Source organism: Macaca fascicularis, chromosome 19 (assembly GCF_037993035.2).
Source record: "Macaca fascicularis isolate 582-1 chromosome 19, T2T-MFA8v1.1".
Taxonomy (NCBI): Eukaryota; Metazoa; Chordata; class Mammalia; order Primates; family Cercopithecidae; genus Macaca; species Macaca fascicularis.
The window spans coordinates 4418085-4440755 of NC_088393.1; the positions used below are offsets into that span (position 1 = coordinate 4418085).

The 22671-nt window shown below is 53.9% G+C and overlaps 1 protein-coding gene across 10 annotated transcripts in view; it reads left to right on the forward strand.

Moving 5' to 3' along the window:
• Positions 1-3195: 3195 nt before the first annotated feature.
• Positions 3196-22671, forward strand: part of TJP3 (tight junction protein 3) — a 50168-nt gene continuing 30692 nt past the window's right edge. For 6 of the 10 annotated variants that reach the window (XR_010583402.2, XR_012428254.1, XR_012428255.1 and 3 more), the window contains exon 1: positions 3196-3388. Coding sequence is in view for 2 of the 10 variants with exons in the window: in XM_074025357.1 (XP_073881458.1) it covers positions 20395-20412 (18 nt within the window). In the remaining 8 variants the exon portion in view is untranslated. Of the gene's footprint in view, positions 3389-20229; positions 20413-22671 lie in introns of those variants that run through there. The other 4 variants (XR_010583401.2, XR_010583400.2, XM_074025357.1 and 1 more) reach the window with 1 other exon arrangement.

Here is a 22671-nt window from a genome sequence, read left to right on the forward strand (position 1 = left end):
TCGGGAGGCTGAGGCAGGAGAATGGCGTGAACCCGGGAGGCGGAGCTTGCAGTGAGACGAGATCGCACCACTGCACTCCAGACTGGGTGACAGAGCGAGACTCCCCCTCAAAAAAAAAAGAAAAAAAGCACACTGTATAACTTTATTATTATTATTATTATTATTATTATTATTATTACTATTGAGAAGGAGTCTCGCTTTGTCACCCAGGCTGGAGTGCAGTGTGGTGGGATCTCAGCTCACTGCAACCTCCGCCTCCTGGGTTCAAGCGATTCTCCTGCCTCAACCTCCCTAGTAGCTGGGATTACAGATGCACACCACCACGCCCGGCTAATTTTTGTATTTTTAGTGGAGATGGGGTTTCACTGTGTTGACCAGGCTGGTCTTGAACTCCTGACCTCAGGTGTTCCGCCTGCCTTGGCCTCCCAAAGTCCTGGGATTACAGGAGTGAACCACTGCACCGGGCCGCATGTGTAACTTTATTTTTTATTTATTTATTTTTTTTGAGACGGAGTCTCGCTCTGTCGCCCAGGCTGGAGTGCAGTGGCGCTATCTCGGCTCACTGCAAGCTCCGCCTCCCGGGTTCACGCCATTCTCCTGCCTCAGCCTCCCGAGTAGCTGGGACTACAGGCGCCCGCCACCTCGCCCGGCTAGTTTTTTGTATTTTTTAGTAGAGACGGGGTTTCACCGTGTTAGCCAGGATGGTCTCGATCTCCTGACCTCGTGATCCGCCCGTCTCGGCCTCCCAAAGTGTTGAGATTACAGGCTTGAGCCACCGCGCCCGGCCCGCATGTGTAACTTTAATGCAAGATAAAAACTTTGAAAAAAAGGCAAGGCGCGGTGGCTCATGCCTGTAATCCCAGCACCACTGCACTCCAGCCCGGGTGACAGACTCTGTCTCAAAAAACAAAAACAAACAAACAAAAAACTTAAAAAAAAAAAAAAAAACTAGGGCCGGGATGGGGTGGCAGGAGGGGAGAGGCAAGGGACAGCGAGGAGGGGCTGGGGTCCGGGAGAGCCACCAGCCTCTGTGCCTTCCCCGCATCCCCCACACCCCTGCTCCGCTGTTCCCATTACGCAGAGTGGAAAACCGAGGCTGCCGGGCGGGGGCCGGTTGCGTGGTTTCTGGCGCCCCCTGGTGGCCATAGTGGCTACTGCCGTCAGCAGGAGGTACTGCAGGCTGGAGGGACCGTAGTCCATTCACGCCAAAAACATATATTGAGCACCTACTGTGTACCAGGCACTGTGCTAGGCCATAGGACACGCCAGGGATGAGCACAACAAAATCCATAACCTCTGTAAGGTGTCATTCTAATTTATTTATTTGTTTATTTTTGAGCCACGTTCTTGCTCTGTTCCCCAGGCTGGAGTGCTGGGTTGCAATCTCGGCTCACTGTAACCTCTGCTTCCTGGGCTCCAGCGATTCTCCTGCCTCAACATCCCAAGTAGCTGGAACTACAGGCGCCCACCACCATGCCCAGCTAATTTTTGTATTTTTAGTAGAGACGGGGTTTCCCCATATTGGCCAGGCTGGTCTCAAAATCCTGACCTCAGGTGATCCGGCCACCTCAGCCTCCTAAAGTGCTGGGATTACAGACGTGAGCCACTGCGCCCAGACTTAATGGCTTTAGTTTTAATTTTAATGTACTAGTAAAGATGGAGGCGGGTCTCACTATGTTGCCCAGACTGGTCTCGAATTCCTGGCCTCAAGTGATCCTGCCACCTTGGCCTCCAACGCCCTGAGATTATAGGTGTGAGCCATCATGCCCAACCTTTCCTATATTATTTTATTTCATTTTAGATAAGATCTTGCTCTGTTACCCAGGCTGGAGTGCAGTGGCACAATTATACCTCTCTGCAGCCTCAACCTCCCAGGTTCAATCGATCCTCCCGCCTCAGCCTCCTGAGTAACTGGGACCACAGGTGTGTGCCACTACATCTGACTAATTTTTTAAAAAGTTTTCTTGACCGGGCGCGGTGGCTCAAGCCTGTAATCCCAGCACTTTGGGAGGCCGAGGCGGGCGGATCACTTGAGGTCAGGAGTTTGAGATCAGCCTGGCCAACATGGGAAAACCCCGTCTCTACTAAAAATAAAAATACAAAATTTAACCAAGCGTGGTTGTGGGTGCCTGTAATCCCAGCTACTCGGGAGGCTGAGGCAGGAGAATCACTTGAACTCAGGAGGTGGAGGTTGCAGTGAGCTGAGATCGTGCCACTGCACTCCAACCTGGGTGATAGAGGGAGACTCTGTCTCAAAACAAACAACAAACAAAAGATGTAGGCCGGGCGCGGTGGCTCACGCCTGTAATCCCAGCACTTTGGGAGGCCGAGGTGGGTGGATCACGAGGTCAGGAGATCGAGACCATCCTGGCGAACACGGTGAAACCCCGTCTCTACTAAAAATATAAAAAAATTAGCCGGGCGTGGTGGCGGGCGCCTGTAGTCCCAGCTTCTAGGGAGGCTGAGGCAGGAGAATGGCGTGAACCCGGGAGGCAACGGAGCTTGCAGTGAGCTGAGATCCGGCCACTGCACTCCAGCCTGGGCGACAGAGCGAGACTCCGTCTCAAAAAAAAAAAAAAAATTTTTTTCTAGAGATGGGTTTCACCGTGTTACCCAGGCTGGTCTCAAATTCCTGGGCTCAAGTGATCCTCCCCACCTCGGCCTCCCAAAGTGCTGGGATTACAGGTGCGAGCCACCACACCTGACCCTTCCTTGTTTTTCAGATGAGGACAGCGAGAAGCCCCTGTGATTTGCCCAGAGCCACACAGTGGGGAAGTGGCAGAAGCTTCTCTATGTAGGAATCCAGTCACTTCGTAGTAGAGAGGCAGACGGTGCACGCAGATCTGTGGTGGGTAAGAGAGTATGCCAAGCCGCAACCTGATGGGCCGGCGTGCCTGGCGGGAGGCTCAGCACACACAGAGGCTGGGCAGCTCCAGATGCAAGAAGCAGGAGGGAGGGGGACTCAGGGGGTGCGGTCCATTCATGCCTGAATATAGCCAATAAGGGTTTCCTAAGCACCTACTATGTGTGGACGCTTGATGCCAGGGCCTCGGCGGTGAGGGCGCAGGCAGGAGCAAGCTCACCTCTGGGCAAGCAGGGGTTAAGGCCAGCTGCTCCCACGTGAGGGCACCTTGCGACAGAGGTTCACACCCAGCCCGCCTGCTGGCCCGCCCCCTCACCCTGGTCCGTCTCCCTGTGTCTGTGGTCGTTGGTTCCACTGGCAGGGGACCTGCCTCCCTGTTGCCACCACAAGAGAGGAAAAGTTGGTCAAACAGGTGGGGAGGCCAGAGCTACAAGCCTCGAGTTCCCTCCCCACCACCCGTGCCAGGCGGGCACCCGGGCCCTGGCACCTGCCGCCTGCCCAAAGGCCACCCAGCCTCCTAGACAGGTAAGTCCCCCGCCCCACTCTGCTTTTCCACCCAGGGTGCATTGTCTGAGCTGGCCTTCCCCAGCTGAGGGTCCTGGGACTCCTCCCCAACCTCCCCCGCCACGAGCTGTCTCCCCTGCTCCTCGGAATGCAGGAAACTGACACTCCTGCGTGGGCATCTGACATAGTTTCGTAGGGATTATCTGACCGGCAGTTACTGCACCTGGCGGCCTGCCCAGGACACTGAGCTAGAGACTTCAAAGGGTCATTGTTATGTAGGTGGTGCAGGGATGGGGAGGCGGCAAAGACGCACAGGTTGGTCTGTGATCCCCCAAACTGAGGAGGGGAGGGGATAGCAGTCCGGACAGAGCCTGGGTTTACCTCCTGCAGCCTGAGGCCAGGAGGTGACAGGTGGGAAAGGCTGCCACCTCACCCATCCCTGAGCCTCCTGGAACTTCTTAAAAGGCTCCCAAGTTTTCAAACAACTGCATCTCCGTCCCCCAACCCCTCACCCTGTTCTCACCGCTGGAACCTCCGGGAGCTTTGCAGGGAGGAGCTGGGGTGGGCTTTCTTTTGTTAATCTTTTTTTTTTTTTTTTTTTTTTTGAGACGCCGTTTCGCTCTTTTTGCCCAGGCTGGAGTGCAGTGGCGCGATCTCAGCTCACTGCAACCTCTGCCTCCGCCTCCTGAGTAGCTGGGATTACAGGCGTCCACCACCACGCCCAGCTAATTTTTGTATTTTTAATAGAGACGGGGTTTCACCATGTTGGCCAGGCTGGTCTTGAACTTCTGACCTCAGGTGATCCACCTGCCTCGGCCTCCCAAAGTGCTGGAATTACAGGCGTGAGCTACCACGCCCGGCCTTCCTTTGCTAATCTTTACGCCTCTGAGCAAAATCTCTGCAGGATTGGGCAGGCGGGAAGGAGGAAGGAGCTCTCAGAGTCAGAGAGGGGAGGGGTTGGCGGCAAAAGTGTTTTTCTGGGTCATTTGCTCCCAAATGGGAGAACCAAGGGAGCTTCCTGGTGAGCCAAGTGTCCGATTTTTGCATCTCAAATCTCTTTCTCCAGCACCAAGAGGGTGCCCCGGGGCTGAGGAGGCGTGGATGATCGCATGGTAGGGGACAGAGCAGCCCAGCATTGGGGTCACCTTGTGGCCGTGTGGCCGCAGAGCTCTCAGGGAGCAGGCTTGCTTGAGATTCGGGAGTCTGTAGGGGTGGGCGACATGGATCCCACCTTGCCTGGGTTTTGAGAGCAAACCTGTGGACTCAGGTAGATTTGGCTTCCACTCCTCCCTTCTCTCCGGGCCTCTGTTTCCTGCTGTAAAATGCAGACATTGAGGGCCGGCGCGGTGGCTCACACCTGTCATCCCAGCACTTTGGGAGGCCAAGGCGAATGGATCATGAGGTCAGGAGTTTGAGACCAGCCCGGCCAATATAGTGGAACCCTGTCTCTACTAAAAACGCAAAAATGAGCCAGTTGTGGTTGTGGGTGCTTGTGATCCCAGCTACTCGGGAGGCTGAGGCAGGAGAATCTCTTGAACCCGGGAGGTGGAGGTTGCAGTGAGCCGAGATCGTATCACCACACTCCAGCCTGGGCAAGAGTGAGACTCTGTCTCAAAAAAAAAAGGCCGGGCGCGATGGCTCAAGCCTGTAATCCCAGCACTTTGGGAGGCCGAGACGGGCGGATCACGAGGTCAGGAGATCGAGACCATCCTGGCTAACCCAGTGAAACCCCGTCTCTACTAAAAATACAAAAAATTAGCCGGGCGTGGTGGCGGGCGCCTGTAGTCCCAGCTACTCGGGAGGCTGAGGCAGGAAAATGGCGGGAACCCGGGAGGTGGAGCTTGCAGTGAGCCGAGATTGTGCCACTGCATTCCAGCCTGGGTGACAAAGTGCGACTCCGTCTCAAAAAAAAAAAAAAAAAAAAGGCAGGATATTGAGTCACCGAGTCACAGGGCTGTTGAGTGCCGGACATAATAGAGCAGGTAACAGATTCTTGGTCATTCTGGGGTCAAGATGAGCTGTCCTGTTCCCAATGGGAGTCCTGTGGCCTCATCAGCTTCGTGGTTTGTAGAGGATGAACCCTGGCTCAGAGAAGGACAGCCGCTTACCCCGGGCTGCACAGCCAAGTAGAAATGTCAGGCAGGCAAGAGTCAAGATGCAGAGGATGGCCGGGCGCGGTGGCTCAAGCCTGTAATCCCAGCACTTTGGGAGGCCGAGACGGGCGGATCACGAGGTCAGGAGATCGAGACCATCCTGGCTAACACGGTGAAACCCCGTCTCTACTAAAAAATACAAAAAAAAAAAAAACTAGCCGGGCGAGGTGGCGGGCGCCTGTAGTCCCGGCTACTCGGGAGGCTGAGGCAGGAGAATGGCGGGAACCCGGGAGGCGGAGCTTGCAGTGAGCTGAGATCCGGCCACAGCACTCCAGCCTGGGTGACAGAGCGAGACTCCGTCTCAAAAAAAAAAAAAAAAAAAAAGATGCAGAGGATGAGGAGCTCGTTTGTGGGCGGGGATGGGGCGGGGGTGGGGGGAGGCCGCTGCTCTGGAGGCCGGCCCTGCCCCCAGCGGATGCCTCAGGCTCAGCATCTGGAGAAAGGCCTGCCCCCTGGCTTGGTGCTTCCTCGTGGCCCTGAGTCCTGGGGAAAGTCCAGGGCAGGGATTATGGGTGCTTGTTCTTCCTCTTTAGGGCTGGCCGGGTGCCAGAGGAGCTGTGTTTGCTCAGGGTGGAGCCTGACACCCTTTGGAATGGGTTGAGGTTAGCGGAAGCCTAGGCTGGGGGAAGGGGTCACCCAGGGAGGGAACGGGCATTTATGGAGCACTTACTGTATGCGCGAGTGTGGGGTCACCAGGCCTTGGAGATTCAGCAGTGAGCAAGGCAGACCACGCTTCCTGCTCTCGTGGGGCGTATGTTTTGGTGGGGAAAGACAGACATGGAACAAGAAACACAATAAGTGAGCCAATGGCTGCACAGATGATAACATGCATGAGAGGCGCTTTGTAATTTATTTTATTTTACTTTTCTTGAGACGGAGTCTTGCTCTGTTGCTCAGGCTGGAGCTCAGTGGCATGATCTCCGCTCACTGCAACCTCCACCTCCTGGGTTCAAGTGATTCTTCTGCCTCAGCCTCCCGAGTAGCTGGGATTATAAGCACCCACCACCAGGCCAGCTAATTTTTGTATTTTTAGTAGAGACAGGGTTTCGCCATATTGGCCAGGCTGGTCTCGAACTCCTGATCTCAGGTGATTCTCCTGTCTCGGCCTCCCAAAATGCTGGGATTATAGCCATGAGTCACCACGTTCAGCCAAAATGAAGAAAGAGCTTTAAGTGCTGGCCTGAAGACATTTGGCTTTATGATATTAAAGGATATTTTTTCCCAAAATAGTAAAATCATAACTCCCATACAAGTACAAAATGAGGCCAGATGCGGTGGCTCACGCCTGTAATCCCAGCACTTTGGGAGGCCGAGGCGGGTGGATCACCTGAGGTCAGGAGTTTGAGACCAGCCTAGCCAACATGATGAAACCCCATCTCTACCAAAAATACAAAAATTAGCTGGGTGTGTTGGAGGGCGTCTATAATTCCAGCTACTTGGGAGGCTGAGGCAGGAGAATCGCTTGAACCCGGGAGGCAGAGGTTGCAGTGAGCCGAGATCGCACCGCTGCACTCCCACCCCAGCGACAAAGTAAGACTCCATCTCAAAAATGTCATTCTGTGCCCAGAATGACAACACCTTAGTGTAGACGGTTTTCAGGGGGCAGGGAGCCCCCTCTAACCCTGAGACACTGTAATTCACCTTTGATTTTCCTATGGGGGGCCCGAGTGGAGTTAGAAGCTTGGAGAGGCAGCCCAGGGGATCCTTAGTGGTGGATGCTTAAGCCTTTGAACCTTCCCCGAAATATTGCTCAGGGTCAAAACCGGGATCTCCATTTTACAGATGAGGAAACTGAGGCAGGAGCTGGAATTCAAGGGGGCTCTGCTCTTCTCTCTCTGCTGTGGAACCTCCTTCTAGAGCTCAGCCGTCCTCTCTTTTGGGGGAAATGGCATCTTTGGCATGCCTTGGTGGCTGCCGCCTGGAATCCCAACATTTTGGGAGGCCAAGGTGGGAGGATCACATGAGCCCAGCAGTTCAAGACAGGCCCGGGCAACATAATGAGGTCCTGTCTCTACAAAATATACAAAAATCTGCTAGGCGGCGTGGCGTGTACCTGTGGTCCCAGCTACTCAGGAGGCTGGGGTGGGAGGATCACTTGAGCCCAGGAAAGTGGAGGCCGCAGTGAGCTATGACTGCAACACCGCACTCCAGCCTAGGTAGCAGAGCAAGACCGTCTCAAAAAAAAAGAAAACAAGTCCCCCGTTGAACCCCCTGAGCTGCATTCCATACTGCAAACTTCTAGTAGGTTCCACACTCCCCTCCTACTTCAAAGTGCCCCCCATGAGGTCCTCCAACCTCCCAAGGACGCCAAACCCTGAGACATTCTTCAGCCCTCCTGTGCATTAGGGCTGAGCCGACCACACCTAGAATCCGTCCTTCCTCAAAGGTCATTCGACTCTTGGCAACCCACAGACCGGCCCGTCTCCTCCCACCTGGCTGCTCTCCGTCTTTGCTCTCTGTCTCTGCTCCTGCCCCGTCCTCTCCACACAGCTTCCTTAAAACCTCCCAAGGTCCCCCAAAACCCATCACCCCAGTCTCGTCGTGAGGGAAGCAGCTGGTCCCCAGTGTCCCCACATTGAGAGACATTCTGCAAAAGACCTGCCCAGCACAGACTAACGGGTCACCGAACCAGGAAAGACAGAATCGGTCACAACCCAGCGGTGTCTAAGGAGACGTGACAGCCAAATGCCAGGTGGGATCCTGGATGGGGGCCTGGGGCGGCAAAGGGCCTGCGGAGAGACCTGAAATAAATTGGCCTAAAATTATTTCAAAATAAATAAATAAAATGTTCATTAAAAAATAGGCTGTGCGCGATGGCTCATGACTGTAATCCCAGCACTTTGGGAGGCCAAGGCAGGAATATTTTCTTTTTTTTTTTTTGAGACGGAGTCTCGCTCTGTTGCCCAGGCTGGAGTGCAGTGGCCGGATCTCAGCTCACTGCAAGCTCCGCCTCCCAGGTTTACGCCCGAGTAGCTGGGACTACAGGCGCCCGCCACCTCGCCCGGCTAGTTTTTTTTTTTTTTTTTTGAGGCGGAGTTTCGCTCTGTCTCCCAGGCTGGAGTGCAGTGGCCGGATCTCAGCTCACTGCAAGCTCCGCCTCCTGGGTTTACGCCATTCTCCTGCCTCAGCCTCCCAAGTAGCTGGGACTACAGGCGCCCGCCACCTCGCCCAGCTAGTTTTTTTTTGTATTTTTTAGTAGAGACGGGGTTTCACCATGTTAGCCAGGATGGTCTCGATCTCCTGACCTCGTGATCCGCCCGTCTCGGCCTCCCAAAGTGCTGGGATTACAGGCTTGAGCCACCGCGCCCGGCCTGTATTTTTTTTTTAGTAGAGACGGGATTTCACCGTGTTAGCCAGGATGGTCTCGATCTCCTGACCTCGTGATCCGCCTGTCTCGGCCTCCCAAAGTGCTGGGATTACAGGCTTGAGCCACTGCGCCCGGCAGGAATATTTTCTTGAGACCAGCCTGGGCAACAAAGTGAAACTCCAAAGTGTCCAAGAAAAACACGAAAATTAACTGGCCGTGGTGGCATGCGCCTGTAATCCCAAATCCTATCTACTCGGGAGGCTAAGGTGGGCAGATTGTTTGAGCCCAGGAGGTCGAGGCTGCAGCGAGTCATAATCGTGCCACGGCACTCCCAGCACTTGAGAGGGCTGAGGCAGGAGGATCACTTGAGCCCAGGGGTTCAAGACCATCAGGGGCAACAGACAGCAACCCTGTCTCAAATAAAAGAATAGAATGGAGGATGGGTGCAGTGGCTCAGGCCTGTAATCCCAGCACTTTAGGAGGCCGAGGCGGGTGGATCACCTGAGGTCAGGAGTTCGAGACCAGCCTGGCCAATATGGTGAAACCCCGTTTCTACTAAAAATACAAAAATTAGCTGGGCACGGTGGCGGGCTCCTGTAATTCCAGCTACTTGGGAGGCTGAGGGTGGAGAATTGCTTGAACTCAGGAGGCAGAGATTGTAGTGACTGGAGATCACAGTATTGCACTCCAGCCTGGGTAACAAGCACAAAACTCCATCTCAAAAAACAAACAAACAAACAAAAAACAAAAAACAAAGCAAAACAAAAGAATGGAATGGAACGGAACAGAACGGAACAGAACAGAACAGAATAGAATGCTCAACAGGAATAAGAAAAAAAAGAATAGGCTGGGTGCAGTGGCTCATCATATCACGGTGGCTTACGCCTGTAATCCCAGCACTTTGGGAGGCTGAAGCGGGCGGATCACGAGGTCAGTAGATCAAGACCATTCTGGCCAACATGGTGAAACCCTGTCTCTACTAAAAATATAAAAATTAGCCGGGCATGGTGACGGGCACCTGCAATCGCAGCTACTCAGGAGGCTGAGGCAGGAGAATCGTTTGAACCCGGGAGGCGGAGGTTGCAGTGAGCCGAGATCGCACCACTGTACTCCAGCCTGGCGACCGAGTGAGACTCTGTCTCAAAATAAATAAATAAATAAATAAATAAATAAATAAATAAATAAATAAAAGAATAAACACCTTGCTGGCTTTCCGCTGGGTCCGGGGCTTCCCCCTCTGCGCTGGCTTCCCCCTGACATCCCCAGGAGCGTCTCTGTCCAGCCTGACCACATCCACTGCCGCCCCCATCTCCCTCCCACCCCTTCCACCTTGTCCCATCACAGAGGCTTCACCTGCCCCTTCCAGAGGTGGAGGCACCCACACCTGGGAGTGGCCTCTCTTCACCTCCCACATCCTGTCTGTCCCCAGTGGGAGAGGCTCTGCTTGCAGCTGTTTTCAGAATCTGCCCACGTTTCACCCGCCTCCGTCCCCACCTGATCTCGCTCCAGTATCGCCCACCTGGGCCAGTTCAGTTCCCACCACCCTGGTCCCCAGCTCCCACCCTTGTCCCCAACTGTCTGTCCTTCTGTAGCAGCCACCAGAGAGCACCTGTGAGCACCTGAGTCAAGGCCCATCTCTCCCTGCCCACAGCCCTCCATGGCTCCCACCTGCCTTGAGATCAAAGCCCAAGTTCTCCCTGTAGCCCACAAGGCCCTGCCCCATCATCTCATCTCCCTGCCCTTCCTTTCTTCCTCTCTCCTCCTCACTCTGTCCCAGCCACACAGGCCTCCTCACTCTCCCTCTTCCTCCAATGTGCCAGGCATGGTCCTGCCCCAGGACCTTTTCACAGGCTGTGTCCTTGCTCGCCTCCTGCAGATCTAACTATTCCCTGCCTGGATTCCCCTCACCTTGGTCACTCCCCCACTCTTTTTTCTTTTTTTCTTTTTTTTTTTTTTTTTTTGAGACAGAGTCTCGCTCTGTCGCCCAGGCTGGAGTGCAGTGGCGCCATCTCAGCTCACTGCAAGCGCCGCCTCCCGGGTTTACGCCATTCTCTTGCCTCAGCCTGCCGAGTAGTTGGGACTACAGGCGACCGCCACCTCGCCCGGCTAGTTTTTTTGTATTTTTTAGTAGAGACAGGGTTTCACCGTGTTAGCCAGGATGGTCTCGATCTCCTGACCTCGTGATCCACCCGTCTCGGCCTCCCAAAGTGCTGGGATTACAGGCGTGAGCCACCGCGCCCGGCCACCCCACTCTTTTTTCTTTTTTGCCTGGAGTACAGTGGCACAATCACAGCTCACTGCAGCCTCAACCTCCCAGGCTCAAGTGATCCTCCCACCTCAGCCTCCTGAGTACCTAACACTACAGGCATAGGCCACCAGTATGCCCAGCTATTTTTTTTTTTTTTGAGACAGATCTTGTTCTATCACCCAGGTTGGAGTACAGTGGTGCAATCTCGGCTCACTGCAACCTCTGCCTCCTGGGTTCAAGCGATTCTCCTGCCTCAGCCTCCCGAGTGGCTGACGTCTAGCTAATTTTGTTATTATTATTTTTTTTTAGAGATGGAGTCTTGCTACATTGCCCAGGCTGGTCTTGAACCCCTGGGTGCAAGTGATCCTCCTGCCTCAGGCTCCCCAAGTACTGAGATTACAGGCATGAGCCACTGCACTGCACCTGGCTGGTCACTTGTCTTAAAGCTCAGTCCTCTTCTCCAGCACCAGCTCCTGAGGGAAGCCCTCCCTGAGCCCTCAGCCTGGGTAAAGTCTCCCTGTACCACTCCCTCCCTCCCTGGAGGGCAGTGGTGCAATCATAGCTCACTGCAGCCTCAACTTCCTGGGCCCGAGCCATCCTCCCGTTTCAGCCTCCTGAGTAGGTGGGACTGCTGGATGCTGTCAGAGCCTAGATTGTACTTTTTTGTTGTTGTTGTTGTTGAGACGGAGTCTCACTCTGTTGCCCAGGCTGGAGTGCAGTGGCGCAATCTTGGCTCACTGCAACCTCTGCCTCCTGGGTTCAAGCGATTCTCCTGCCTCAGCCTCCCGAGTAGCTGGGACTACAGGTGCCTGCCTCCACGCCCGGCTAATTTTTGTATTTTTAGTAGAGACAGGTTTGACCATCTTGGCCAGGTTGGTCTCAAACTCCTGATCTCGTAATCCTGCCTCAATCTCCTGGGTAGGTGGGATTATAGGCGCCTGCCACTGTGTCTGGCTAATTTTTGTATTTTTAGTACAGATGGGGTTTCATCACCTTGGCCAGACTGATCTCAAACTCCTGACTTTGTGATCCACCTGCCTCGGCCTCCCAAAGTGCTGGGATTACGGGTGTGAGCCACCGCACCCACCCGTTCTTTTAGTATTTATTGAGCGCCTACTGCATACACAGTGATGGGGCTGCAGGAGGACTGATTGACAGGCACAGTGGAAGCCCCACAGTCTTTAGGGGAGACAGACAATAATTGAATAATCGCATGTGAAACTAAAAAGTACAATTAGGCTGGGCGCGGTGGCTCAGGAGTTCGAGACCAGCCTGGTCCTGCTTCACTGGGGGACCTCGGCCCAGCCCCTGTTATCTCTGGACCTCAGTTTCCCCACAGGCACTCAGAAGAGGTTGAGCTGGGTCATCACAGGGAGACCTCCAGGACACCACCTTCCCTTCATCCTCCTGTCCCTCACCCTGCTCAGGCCACACTGGCCCTGGACGTTGGTTCCCAATGACGTGTTGTATACTTGGCTTGCAACAGTTTTGTTGAGCGAGTGACTGAATGGACAGAAGAATGGAGGCATAAATGAAGTAGACTGCTGAAAAGCAGATTTTCTCTTTTTTTTTTCTTTTCTTTTTGCTATTGTTATTTTTACTTCGTGAGGCACCATTAGAAAAGCAGGTTTTTAATTCATTAAGGTGATCTGAAGGTCAGGGGTGGGGGGAATAAGGGGCTCAAGGCTATGCCCATCTCCAAAGCCTTGGATTTCAACCCAGGTTCACAGGATGGTACTAGGGAGCCACTGAATGCTCTTGAGCAGGGCATGGATATGAGAGCAGACGGTGGGTGGTTGGAGGAAGACAATGTGTCCTGGTGCGGTTATCCAGCTTCCTCTCTTTGAGGGGTTGACAGTGGAATTTCTCTGTGTTGGCTATTGACGTTCTCTGGGATGGGGCCGTCCTGGGCAATGCAGGGTGCTGAGCGGCATCCCTGGCCTCCACCCACCCATGCCCACAGCACCTTCCAGGTTTTTAAAATTTTTTTATTGTTTTATTTTTGAGGTAGAGTCTTGCTCTGTCGCCCAGGCTGGAGTGCAGTGATGCGATCTCGGATCACTGTGACCTCTGCCTCCCGGGTTCAAGTGATTCTCCTGCCTCAGCCTCCCGAGTAGCTGGGATTACAGGTGCCTGTCACCACGCCCAGCTAATTTCTGTATTTTTAGTAGAGACGGGGTTTCGCCCTGTTGGCCAGGCTGGTCTCGAACTATTGACCTCAAGTGATCCACCCATCTTGGCCTCTCAAAGTGCTGGAATTACAGGTGTGTCACCGCGCTCAGCCTGGTTTTTTTTTTTTTTTTTGAGACGGAGTCTTGCCCTGTTGCCCAGGCGCAATCTCGCCTCACTGCAAGCTCTGCCTCCTGGGTTCACGCCATTCTCCTGCCTCAGGGTCCTGAGTAGCTGGGACTACAGGTGCCTGCCACCACGCCCGGCTAATTTTTGTACTTTTATTAGAGACGGAATTTCACTGTGTTGACCAGGATGGTCTCAAACTCCTGACCTTGTGATCCGCCCACCTCGGCCTCCCTAAGTGCTGGGATTATAGGCGTGAGCCACCAAGCCCGGCCTTTTTTTTTTTTTTTTTTTAATTAGCCAGGCTTGGTGGCACTTGCCTGTACTCCCAGCTACTTGGGAAGCTGAGGTGGGAGGATTGCTTGAGCCCAGGAGGTGGAGGCTGCAGTGAGTCATGGTCACACCCCTGCACGATCATTCCTGGGCAACATAGTGAGATCCCATCTCCACATCCACAACAAATTTTTAAAATATCTGAGGCAGGGTGCAGTGGCTCACACCTATAATCCCAGCACCTTGGGAGGCCAAGGCAGAAGGATCACTTGAGTTAGGAGTTCGAGGCCAGCCTGGCCCACATGGCAAAACTCATCTCTACAAAAATACAAAAAATTAGCCAGGTGTGGTGGCGGGCACCTGTAATCCCAACTACTCAGGAGGCTGAGGCAGGAGAATCACTTGACCCCAGGAGGCGGAGGTTGCAGTGAGCTGAGATCGCGCCACTGCACTCCAGCCTGGGTGACAGAGCAAGACTATGTTTCAACATATATATATTAGCTATGGCTGGGCACAGTGGCTCAAGCCTGTAATCCCAGCACTTTGGATGGCCAAGGTGGCCGAATCACTTGAGGTCAGGAGTTTGAGACCAACCTGGCCAACATGATGAAATTCTGTCTCTATTAAAAATATAAAAGTTACCTGGGCGTGATGGCACCCACCAGTAATCCCAGGTACTCAGAAGGCCGGGTCAGGAGAATTGCTTGAACCTGGGAGGCAGAGGTTGCAGTGAGACAAGATCATGGCACTGTCTCCAACGTGGGCGACAGGGTGAGACTCTGTCTCAAAAAAAAAAAAAAATATATATATATATATATACACGTACCCACACACACACACACACACACACACATATATATATATACACACACACACAGGTATGTGTATATATATATATGAGCTGGGTGTGGTGGCAGGCACCTCTAGGCCCACCTACTCAGGAGGCTGAAGTGGGAGGATCACTTGAGCCCAGGAAGTTGAGGTTTCAGTGAGCCATGATCTTGCCCTTGCACTCCAGCCTGGGTGACAGAGCTAGACGCTGCCTCAAAAATAAATAAATAAATAAGTGGGTTAAACTCCTAGCAACAAATAGGGCTCCTGGGCCATGTTTCCTGGCATATGCCTGGATTCAGCCACAGTTACACCCGACATTCGTGTGCCCACTTTGCAGCTGAGAAAACTGAGGCCAGATGGTGAGCTGACCTGCGGGATTTGGCTGCAGCTCTGTTTGCCCCTGCATCTCGAACTCCAACGTGGTGCCTCTTACCGGAGGGGGACCCTTGGCAATGTCTTGAGACATTTGGGTGTTCAAAACCAGGCCGAGGTCGGGCGCGGTGGCTGACGCCTGTAATCCCAGCACTTTAGGAGGCCGAGGCGGGCGGATCATGAGGTCAGGAGATCGAGACCATCCTGGCTGACACGGTGAAACCCTGTCTCTATTAAAAATACAAAAAATTAGCCGGGCGCGGTGGCGGACGCCTGTAATCCCAGCTACTTGGGAGGTTGAGGCGGGAGAATCATTTGAACCCAGGAGGTGGAGGTTGCAGTGAGCCGAGATTACGCCAGTGCACTCCAGCCTGGGCGACAGAGCAAGACTCCCTCTCCAAAAAAAAAAAAATTAGGGCTGGGCGCGGTGGCTCAAGCCTGTAATCCCAGCACTTTGGGAGGCCAAGACGGGCGGATCACGAGGTCGGGAGATCGAGACCATCCTGGCTAACATGGTGAAACCCCGTCTCTACTAAAAATACAAAAAACTAGCCGGGCGAGGTGGCGGCGCCTGTAGTCCCAGCTACTGGGGAGGCTGAGGCAGGAGAATGGCGTAAACCCGGGAGGCGGAGCTTGCAGTGCGCTGAGATCCGGCCACTGCACTCCAGCCTGGGCGACAGAGCGAGACTCCGTCTCAGAAAAAAAAAAAAAAAAAAAAAATTTGCTGGACCTTATTCATCTAAAATCTTTTTTTTTTTCGCCACCTGCTGGTGGCCGGATGTCACACAGGGAAGGGCTAAGCTGCCTGTAGGTACACAGTAGGTGTTCAGCAAGCCTTAGTTTTGGTTAATGGTGTTTCTACATTGGCTTAGCATGGGGTCTTGGAAAGAGTCTGGGGCTCCAGGAACCCACGTTGTGCGACCTTCACCGAGACTGGGACCCTTTCTCAGCCTTCATCTATAAAATATGTGTGTGTGGCTGGGAGCAGTGGCTCACGCCCGTCATCCTAACACTTTGGGAGGCCCAGGTGGCCGAAGATCCAGACCAGTCTGGCCAACATGGGGAAACCCCGTCTCTACTGAAAATACAAACATTAGCCGGCCGTGGTGGCAGGTGCCTGTAATCCCAGCTACTCGGGAGGCTGAGGCAGGAGAATCACTTGACCCTGGGAGGCAGAGGTTGCAGTGAGCCGAGATCGCGCCACTGCACTCCAGCCTGGGCAACAGAGCGAGACACTGTCTCAAAAATAAAATAAAGTGGGCCGGGCGCGGTGGCTCACGCCTGTAATCCCAGCACTTTGGGAGGCCGAGGCGGGCGGATCACAAGGTCAGGAGATCGAGACCACGGTGAAACCCCGTCTCTACTAAAAATACAAAAAATTAGCCGGGCGCGGTGGCGGGCGCCTGTAGTCCCAGCTACTCAGGAGGCTGAGGCAGGAGAATGGCGTAAACCCAGGAGGCGGAGCTTGCAGTGAGCCGAGATCCGGCCACTGCACTCCAGCCTGGGCGACAGAGCGAGACTCCGTCTCAAAAAACAAAAAACAAAACAAAAATAAAATAAAGTGAAGTATGTGTGTGGAATTCCCTGATAAAAATAATAGCCAACACTTAGTGGGAGCTTTCTAAGAATATTGTGTGCATTTACTCACATAATGCTTGGAGTCAGGTGCTATTATTACCATTTACAGATGGGGAAAATGAGGCACAGAGTGGTTTGCAGAGGACACACCACTGGGATGGGGCAGATATCACATTTATGTCCTATCCTAGGCCCCTTTTATTTATTCATTTATTTATTTTTTTGAGACGGAGTCTCGCTCTGTCACCCAGGCTGGAGTTCGATGGTGTGATCTCGATCTCGGCTCACTGCAAGCTCCACCTCCCGGGTTCACGCCATTCTCCTGCCTCAGCCTCCCGAGTAGCTGAGACCACAGGTGCCCGCCACCACCCCTGGTTAATTTTTTGTATTTTTAGTAGAGACAAGGTTTCACCGTGTTAGCCAAGATGGTCTCGATCTCCTAACCTCGTGATCCATCTGCCTCGGCCCCCCAAAGGAATTACAGTATTTATTTATTTTCATTTCAATTTTTTTTTTTTTTTGAGACAGAGTCTCACTCTGTCACCAGGCTAGAGTGCAGTGGCGCCATCTTGGCTCACTGCAAGCCCCGCCTCGCAGGTTCACGCCATTCTCCTGCCTCAGCCTCCCAAGTAGCTGGGACTACAGGCTCCCGTCACCACGCCCGGTTAATTTTTTGTATTTTTCATAGAGATGGGGTTTCACATTGTTAGCCAGGATGGTCTCGATCTCCTGACCTCGTGATCTGCCCACTTTGGCCTCCCAAAGTGCTGGGATTACGGGCATGAGCCACCACCCCTGGCCTTTACAGGCTCAAGTTTTAATCAAAGCTTGTCTATAAGATTACTTTATTCCTGCATCTTCTCCATTGTTTCTTCCTTGTATTTGCCCTTTTCCTTTCCTACCTGGTGAGATTTGGCTTTCCGTTCAAGGATCTTCTTGCCGCCTTTGTCCAGTTTTAGCCTAGTGATAACCACCTAGGTCAATGCCTACGTGGACAGTTGTGCCGTTAGCCTTTTCCTGCTGCACCTGTTCAATGTAGATAACATATTTCTTCCTGTAAACCTGGACTACTTTGCCAATTTGCTGACCTTTATAGTGTCCTTGCACAACCTGAACTTCATCATCGTTTTGAGTGGGCATGGATCGCAGGTGGTACTTGTGTCTCAGCTCTTTGGAAAGAGGGAAAGACATAGAATCTTCCTGCGAATGTGGGAAGGTGCATTAAAATGCCTTTTGTGATTCTTGCTTCGCTGGGAAGTCACAAAGGGACGGAACTTCATCTTGGTCGCTCCCGCTTCAGTGATGGCCGCAAAAGTGAAGAGAACTACACACTCCTTTTTGTTTATTTATTTTCTTTTCTTTTTCTTTTTTTTTTTTTTTGAGACGGAGTCTCACTCTGTCGCCCAGGCTGGAGTGCAGTGGCGCGATCTCCACTCACTGCAAGCTCCACCTCCCGGGGCCACATCATTCTCCTGCCTCAGCCTCCCGAGTAGCTGGGACTACAGGTGCCTGCCACCGTGCCCGGCTAATTTTTTAATTTTTTTAGTAGAGACAGGGTTTCACCGTGTTAGCCAGGATAGTCTCGATCTCCTGACCTCGTGATCCGCCCGTCTTGGCCTCCCAAAGTGCTGGGATTACAGGCATGAGCCACCGCGCCCGGCCTCCTTTTTATTTTTTACAGAGATTGGGTCTTGCTATATTGCCCAGGCTGGTCTCCAACTCCTGGCATCAAGTGATCCTCCCACCTGACTCTTCAAAATGCTGGAATTACAGGAGTGAGCCATTGTGCCTGGCCTCTAGGCTCCTTTTAATCCTCCTGACAACCCTGTGATGTAGGGCCTATTATTTTCCCCAATTACAGATGTGGAAACTGAGGAACAGAGAGGGGCAGTAAGTTGCCTGAGGTCACACAGCAAATAGGTGAGAGCTGGTTTTAGAACCCTCCCAGCTCTGAAGTTCCAAGTGGGTCCCCACAAGAGGCTTTGGTAATGCTTTACTGGGGCCCTTGGAGACCCTTGAGGGACACCCTTGAGGGACTGACTGTAGCTGACTCGGGTCTCTGGGCTAGTGTTTTGGGTAGAATTGTAGTGAAGGAGGTGAGATGTCGTCTTAGTGGGCCCTCTGAGACGTTGATATTGTTGGCCTTGTTTACTTAGCAAACTCTTTTTTTTTTTTTTTGAGACGGAGTCTCGCTCTGTCACCCAGGCTGGAGTGCAGTGGCGCGATCTCGGCTCACTGCAAGCTCTCCCTCCTGGGTTCAAGCCATTCTTCTGCCTCAACCTCCCAAGTAGCTGGGACTACCGGTGCCCGCCACCATGCCTGGCTAATTTTTTTTTGCATTTTTAGTAGAGACGGGGTTTCACAGTGTTTGCCAGGATGGTCTCGATCTCCTGACCTCGTGATCTGCCCATCTTGGCCTCCCAAAGTGCTGGGATTACAGGCGTGAGCCACTGCGCCCGGCCTACTTAGCAAACTCTTAACCAACCTTCAAATCCCCAGCTGCGATGCCCCCTCCTCCAGGAAGCCTTTCTTTTACCCGCTAGAGTTTTCTCTGTGCTCTTCACCCCTAACCACAACCTGGGGCTCCTCTCCCTGCCCAGCCCTGACTGTATAAGGCTGGGGAGGGGTGTTTATGTGTAGGTTTGCCCCTTTAACTCTGGGGTGGGGCCCAGGCACAGCTGGGCTCAGGTTTTTTTTTATAGTAAGGAATGTGTGGGTGCAGCCATGACCAGCCCCGCCCACCCAGGTGACTTGAAGTTTTTCTACACTGGTCCAGTCCCTCCTAGGTCTAACCTTAAGAATCTCGGAATCCCAGGCGCCTGAGCGGGGAGGGTGGGCTGGGCTGGGTGAGAAGAAGGAAACGACCTTTACTCGCTCCCAGAGCCTGAAGAATTTCCTCGTGCCCTGCTCCCCTGCCCCTTTCTTTGTTTCTTTCTTTCTTTTCTTTTCTTTTCTTTCTTTCTTTTTTTTTTTTTTTTTTTTTTTTTTGGAGACAGGGTCTCGCGCTGCTCTGTCACCCAGACTGGAGTGCAGTGGCGTGATCTCAGCTCACAGTAACCTCCGCCTCCCGGGTTCAAGCTATTCTCTTTCCTCAGTCTCCCGAGTAGCTGAGGCATGCGCCACTACGACCGGCTAATTTTTGTATTTTTAGTAGAGACGGGGGTTTCAACGTGTTGGTCAGGCTGGTCTCGAACTCCTGACCTCGTGATCCGCTCGCCTCGGCCTCCCAAAAAATTCGGGGATTACAGGCAGGAGACACCGCGCCCGGTCCCGCCCTGCCCCTTTCTTTCCTCGGTGCTGGGTGTGAAGACAGAGCCCGGAGGCCAGGACCACAGGAAAGAGGCACGCAGCCGCTGTTGCATCTTCAGGGCGTCCACGCCCCTGGCCTCTGGGGCCTCAGGTTCCCCTCTGGGGAATGGGGCAAACCTTCCGGAGATAAGATGACCCAGGAACCAGCCCTATGCTGAGGAGGTCTCCGGCCCTCGACAAGCTTCTAATCCAAGAGGCCTCCCAGATGCACCTCAAAATGTGCCCATTTCGCGGACGGAAACACCGTCCAAATAGTAGGCTCCGTTCCAAGGGCGGAGGTCATTCCTGCCGGGTCTTGCTGGCAGTCTTGTCGGGCCGGGATCTGGTAGCGGCCGCCTGCCCCAGCTCGGCTGCGTGGATAACCCGGCCTGGAGTTTCCGCCTTAGGACCTGGCTCCTGTGATGGGAGGGGGGAGAGAAACCTCCGCGGCGTCCAGGGGGCGTGTCTGGGCAGGGGCGGGGCTGGCCTGGGACCTGGAGGAGGAAGAGGGGGCAGGTGCAGCCGGGAGCTGCGGAGCTGGAGGGAGGAGGACGAGAGCCGCCAGGCCATCAGAGGCTGTGACCCTCCCCAGCCTCCTTCCCCAGCCCGGGGTGGGGGCCGATTGACTGTTTCCAGGCCCCGCCTCAGGTAGGGGGGCAGGAGAGCCCCCAGGTGGACCATGGCGGTGAGATTCCAGGCGAGTAACCCTCCGAGGGCGGCGGGGGGAGGGGTTCGGGCTGGGGTGGTGGGGGGAAGCAGGGTTTGGGAGTCGACCCAGGACAGCAGAACACCTTCTACCTACATAACAGGCAGGGAAACTGAGTCCCAGAGGGATGAAGTGGCTAGCTGGAGGTTGCACTTCAAGATGCTTCCGCGCCCCCCATCCCTGCCTCCAAAGACCATCCCTGCTGGAACCTCCTCTGCCCCAGGACCGGCCTCCTTTAATCCCACAGAGCTGGGTTCAAATAACCAATTTTCTGTCCACTATGCTGTGTGTAACGTGGGCCCAGTGAGTGAACCCTCTCTTTACCTCATCTGATAAATGGGTGATCAGCATTTTAAACAGAGGGAAAATGTATTTGAAGAGCTTGGCGCATCGTAGGTGGGCTGGAGAGATGTTCATCCCCCTTTGCTGGGGGTGTGCAGCCGGCTGAGCTCGGGCGCCCATGGTGGCACGGTGGGCAGTGACTTCATTTGTGGGCTGGGGTGGCTTTGGTGAACATTCACCTCCTACAAGGCTGCAGGAGGGAGCACCAGCATTTATTGGGTGCCCACTGTGTACAGAGCCGTTAACAGGCATTACCAGGCAGAGGCAGGGGTGGGGTGAGCAAGCTGGCTGGGGTGCGCCGTGGTAGGGGCGGGGTGGAGGGGCGATCCTTGTCTCCAGAGGGATTTCACCCTCCAGGCATGGAGCCTGGACTGGCTCCTTCACACCCACCAGCCAGGGTAGACTGGGGTTGCAGTGGTATGTGGCCAGACCCAGGCCACTCAGCCCCAAGCTTCAGGACCTGGCACTTCTGGTTTCCACTGACTTCCTCCTGGCCTCCAGGTACAGCTCTCAGAATCCCCTCCCCAGTCGGTGTATCTGTTGGCTGAAACCTCCCCCTCTGCCATTGTTTCTGGAAGTGGGGTGGGGTGGGGGGGAGAAGGGACGGTGGCCTGGGAGCCCCGTGCCCTGGGGCCGTGTGACTTGGTACCGCCGTCCCCTCTGGGCGGGCCTTTTGTTCGGCGTTTGTGTCCAGCCCTGGGCGGGGGGCGGGGACAAAGACCCAAGCCCCACCCTCTCAGAGCTCACCTGGACAGGGGCAGGGCCGGGAACTCAGGACGCACCTGTTGAGCACCTGCCACAGTGTGTTTTATTCAACCATTCACTCGTTCCTCAAACTCTTCCCTAGGGGGACCTGGTCTTATGGGGTCCCAGGGGCCCATCCCTGCCCATCGGGAGCCCTCAGACTGAGCGGGAAGGTGTAGGGTGGAGAAATGCACTCTGATATCCCACATCCCAATCATCACAGTTGGGCCAGACGGAGGATGTATGATATGCGTACGGAGGAAGAGACTGGGGCTGTGAAGGATGAATAGGAGTTTGCCAGGGAGTCCAGCACCAGCACCCAAGGCCTGGAAAGGAGGCTGATGGCCGATCACCTGGGCCTTAAGTAGCCAGAGAGACAGACATGCCTCCTTTCACAGACGAAGAGAAAAGACCAGAACCATACCAACTGATGGTTAAAGGGAATAAAGATGAGTTTTAGATGCCTTGAATAAAAAATCATAAAACAGGCCGGATGCGGTGGCTCACGCCTGTCATCCCAGCACTTTGGGAGGCTGAGGCGGGCAGATCACCTGAGGTCAGGAGTTTGAGACCAGTCTGACCAACATGGTGAAACCCTGTCTCTACTAAAAATACAAAAATTAGCTGGGCGTGGTGGTGGGTGCCTGTAATTCTAGCTACTTGGGAGGCTGAGGCACGAGAATCGCTGGAAACCGGGAGGTGGAGGTTGCAGTGAGCCAAGATCGCACCATTGCACTCCAGCCTAGGCAACAGAGTGACACTCTGTCTCAAAGTAATAATAATAATAATAAAACAAGCAGGAGTGATTGGGGATCAGAGAAGACTGGTTAGTTAGGTGGTCAGGGAGGACTTCCTGAGGAGGTGGCATTTGAGCCTAGACTTCAGTGGCTGGGGCCAGCCAGGCAGGAATCCCATGAAACATGTCCCAGATTCAGGGGACAGACGGGGTAAAGGTTTGGAGGTGAACTAAGATGAGGTGGGCTGTGAGGTTAGGCTTAATCCCTCGGGCACTGTGGAGCTCTGGAGGGTTTAGACAAAGCTTCTGGTTTCCATGGAGACGAACCCGCACAAGCTGGGACAAGCCTGGACCACCTGGACTCCCTCACCCCTCTCCCCATCTGCGGCCCTGGTTCCCTGGGACTGTCTCTCTCTTTTTTTTTGAGA